Source organism: Cannabis sativa, chromosome 8 (assembly GCF_029168945.1).
Source record: "Cannabis sativa cultivar Pink pepper isolate KNU-18-1 chromosome 8, ASM2916894v1, whole genome shotgun sequence".
In the NCBI taxonomy this organism is placed as follows: Eukaryota; Viridiplantae; Streptophyta; class Magnoliopsida; order Rosales; family Cannabaceae; genus Cannabis; species Cannabis sativa.
In genome coordinates, this window is record NC_083608.1 from 24,721,914 (window position 1) to 24,726,306 (window position 4,393).

At 39.0% G+C, this 4,393-nt stretch overlaps 1 protein-coding gene across 1 annotated transcript; it reads left to right on the forward strand.

The window, feature by feature from the left end:
* Positions 1-514: 514 nt before the first annotated feature.
* LOC133030502 (uncharacterized) lies at positions 515-1,033 on the forward strand. The gene has a single exon (XM_061103265.1). The coding sequence runs from the start codon at positions 515-517 to the stop codon at positions 1,031-1,033; it is 519 nt and encodes a 172-aa protein (XP_060959248.1).
* Positions 1,034-4,393: the final 3,360 nt, after the last annotated feature.

Consider the following 4,393-nt stretch of genomic DNA (forward strand, 5'->3'; position numbering starts at 1 on the left):
ACCAATTATCTGTCTATGAGTTTGATGCGAGATTTGAGAAGTGAGTGTCAAATATGCTATAGTAAAATAGAACTGAATTTCGATATAGGACGAGAGTACCTATATGGTTTAGATAGCTTATAGGGTTTTTATGCTTAATGTCTGTTGTATGTTAAATTTATCACGAGAAAGTTTGCATGTAATTGAGATTTATATATTTGAGAAGACTATAAATTACCTTAGTAAACCTGCTATTGCATAGAGATTAATATTAGGAAAATAATCATATTAGGCCATATTCAATAGAAACAATTGAAATCGAAGCCCTAGTTTTTATTAACTTTCAATTCTCTTGAATAATTGTTTCTTACTAGTTTCTTATTTTTAATTCTTTCTTTATTTTTATTTAACCAAATAGAAGTAAAAGTTTAATTTTAACGTACTTAACTACACTCCCTGTGGGATCGACCTCACTCCTGGTGAGTTTACTACTTATAACGATACGTACACTTGCGTGTGCTAATTATCGCAACAGATGTTTGTCAAGGAGTTGGATACTAATTGCTATCTCTTTCAATTTTATCATGAGATTGACATCCAAAGTATGACGAATCGCAGCCCTTGGACTTTTAATAGGTTCTTGTTAATCTTCAAAAGGTTGCAGCGGGGGAAGGAACCAAGATTGGTTACCTTGAATGAAGTTGATATGTGGGTGCAATTGCATGATCTTAGATCGGAGTTTAAAACTGCTACGATTATTAAGGATGTCGCAAACTATATTGGGAAGTTTGTTCAATCTGATGAAAGGAATTTCATGGGCTTATGGCGGGATTATCTTCGTGTTCGTGTGACTTTGAATGTTATGAAGCCATTAAAGAGACGTATGAAACTTCGCAATACTGCTGAGATCGAGTTCTTGACTAACTTTAAGTATGAACATCTTCCCACTTTCTGCTTTATTTGTGGAATTATGGGGCATTCCGAAAGCTTTTGTCTACGGCGTTTCGAGGTTGGAGAGGATCAGATAATCAAGTCGTACGGGAAATGGATGTGAGTGAGACCTATACATAAAAACCACAAGATCAGAGCAAAATGGCTCAAGCAGTTTAATACTGCCATGGACGATGATTCTGTAGCAAAAACCCCAACTCGTGGTGAGGTGTCTCGGTCGACGATGGCAATGGTTGAGGGGAATCATGGTGTGCTAGGGCCGGGTCCAATGATAGTGGAGGTAATTTTGAGTCAACGTGAGGCACGGATAGGATCATCAAATGCTATTAATGGGGATCCTATAATTGTGGAAGATATTTTACCAGCTGCTGAGAATAAGGAAATAAATAATGATATCAATGAGGAGGCTTGTCTTTTGGTTCTTGATACGAAGAGGAGAAGAATGACTTTGGAAGATATTGATGGGGCCCATGTGAGGGGTGATGGGGCAACGGGTCAAGAGGTAAATGGTTCAAAGAACTTGAGTTTGGTGGGTACTGGTGTTCAGGCCCACCAATCATTATCTTGGAATCGCCATGGGCTTGGGATCCCATGGACTTTACAATTCCTTAAGGATCTTGTGATCCAAAAGAAGCCCAGTATTGTGTTTCTCTGTGAGACTATCCAATCGTTCAGATGGAGAGAGTGCGTGTGACGTTGGGATTTGATGGCATGATAGTCGTAGATGTCAATGGTAGGAGTGGAGGTATTGCGTTGTTATGGAAAATTGAGGACAAAGTGTCTTTGCTTGGGTTTTCTAATGCTTATATAGATGTGAGAGTTGCTTCTGAAGGTGTGCAGGAATGGCGTTTCACTGGTGTGTATGGGGAATCAAATAGGAGTAGGCGTGCTTTCACTTGGAACTTGTTACGTACTCTTGCTAATCGTTCTAATCTACCATGGTGTGTGATGGGTGATCTTAACAATGTTTTATCTCATGATGACAAAAGGGGCGGTAATAGGTACCCTGATTTTTTAATTTAAGGTTTTCAACAATCTTTGGTTGATAGTGGACTTCAAAACATGGAGTTATGTAGTTATCCATTTACTTGGGAGCGTGGGCGGGGTACTAATCATTGGATCGAAGTGCGCTTGGATAGGGGGCTAGCTAATCTTGCTTGGTTGAACATGTTCACTTCTACTAAGCTCCATAATCTTGAAATTTCAACTTCAGACCATGCTCCGATTCTTATGGTCATGGTTCCTGCTGCTGGCCATAATTTTGTGAAGTGGTTTCAGTTTGAAATGCATGGTTGAGGGAACCTCTTTGTTATCAGATTGTTAAAGATAGTTGGGAGATTCGTGGGGCTGATGACGTTATGAATAAAATTCAGTTTTGTGGGAAAAAGCTGGTCGATTGGGGTAAGGAGGTTACTGGGAACTTTAAAGAAAGATTAAACAAGTGTAAAAATGAGATCCAAAGGTGGAAATTGGGTCGTGATGAAGTCTCCGTTGCCAATTATAAACAAGCAAAGAGAAATTTGGCCGAAGATTATGTGCAAAGGGAAGTTTTCTAGCGTAAAAGATCGAAGCAATTATGGTTGCAAGAAGGAGACAATAATAGCAAATATTTTCATGCTTCTGCAACTACAAGACGAAGAAATAATTTTGTGGCAAAACTTAAAGATCGTTCTGGTGCGTGGGTTGACTGGGATAGTGGTTTGGACCAACTTATGGTTTCTTATTTTAACGAACTTTTTTTATCTTCTCAAACTGATTGGAGAGAAGTCACAAACTGTGTGCAAACTCGTGTATCTTCACAGCAGAATGCCAAGTTGGTGCTACTGGTTTTAGGTGAGGAGGTTCGCAAAGCTTTGTTCCAAATGCATCCGGATAAATCCCCAGGGCCCAACGGTATGACCCCTAGCTTTTTCATAACTGTTGGCCGATTGTTAAAAATGATATCATCAATATGGTCAAGCAATTTTTTCATAATGGGTTTCTTCCTATAGATCTTAACAAAACCATTTTAGTCTTAATTCCTAAGAAGCAGCCTATGGATATGGGGGATTTAAGACCAATTTATTTATGCAATGTGTTGTGCAAGATTGTGTCTAAAGTGGTTGCTAATAGACTCAAGAGTGTTATGCCGTCCATCATATCCGATACTCAAAGTGTATTTTTACAAGGCCGTTTAATCTCAGATAACATCATGATTGCCTATGAGATTATGCATCATTTAAAGAAAAAATAAAAAAGGGAGGGATGGTTGTATGGCACTTAAACGTGATGTTAGCAAAGCATATGATAAGCTTGAGTGGGGTTACCTCCATGCTATGATGGTAAGGTTGGGCTTTGATGGTCGTTGGATTAACTTAGTTATGCAATGTGTTTCTACTGTTTCCTATTCCATTTCACACGGAGGGAAGGAGTTAGGGCCCATTGTTGCTCAAAGAGGATTACGTCAAGGTGATCCTTTATCACCATATCTGTTTATTCTTTGTGCTGAAGGTTTTTCTAGTTTGTTGCGTAGTTATGAACAAAGTGGTTTACTCACGGGGTGTAAAATTGCTCGAGGTGCACCGGTAATCTCTCATATGCTCTTTTGTTGATGATAGCTATATTTATTGTAAGGCCACTTAGGAGGAAGCGTACAATGTGAAGGAGTTGTTGAGTACTTATGAGGTGGCTTCGGGTCAAAGAATTAATTTCATTAAGTCTTCTGTGTTTTATAGCAATAATACTGGTAGTGAGGTGCGAGATTCTATCTGTGCTATGTTGGAAATTTATGAGGCAGATGAAAATGGCTATTACCTGGGCCCTCCTTGTTCGATTGGGAGGAATTAGAATGCTATCCTTGACATTCTTAAGGATAAGCTTTGGAAGATAATTCAAGGTTGGGAAGGGCATATTTTGTCTCGTGCGGGAAAGGAGGTATTGCTGAAATCTACTGCTCAAGCATTGCCGAATTATGCTATGAATGTATTTCTCTTGCCTTTAAACACTTGTAAGGAGTTAGAGCGACTTATGGCTAAGTTTTGGTGGCATTCAAATTCGAGCAGTGGTAAAGGTATTAATTGGATGAGTTGGGAGCGGTTGTGTCGTCATAAACATGCAGGAGGACTGGGTTTCTAAAGCTTGAGAGACTTTAATTTGGCTCTTCTAGGGAAACAATATTGGCGATTATTGGTTAATGATGACTCTTTGGTTAGTAGGCTCTATAAGGCAAAATATTATGCTCATGGTAACTTGTTTTCTGCTGAATTGGGAGATAATCTTAATTTCATCTGGTGAAGTATTCTTAAAGCTAAAGATCTAGTACATTTTTGTGCTTAAAGAACAATCGCTAATGGGGAGAATGTCTCCATTCTTGCAGATCCTTGGCTTCTTCATAGTTCTAACAACTATGTCGTTACAAGGCACCCTGCTTTTGTGAACAAATCGGTCAGTTGCCTCTTTCAAGTTGACACTCGTGCTTGGGATT

Bases quoted from the DNA above. Each gene is read 5' to 3' on its own strand.
- LOC133030502 (XM_061103265.1), top strand. From the start codon at position 515: ATGTTTGTCAAGGAGTTGGATACTAATTGCTATCTCTTTCAATTTTAT.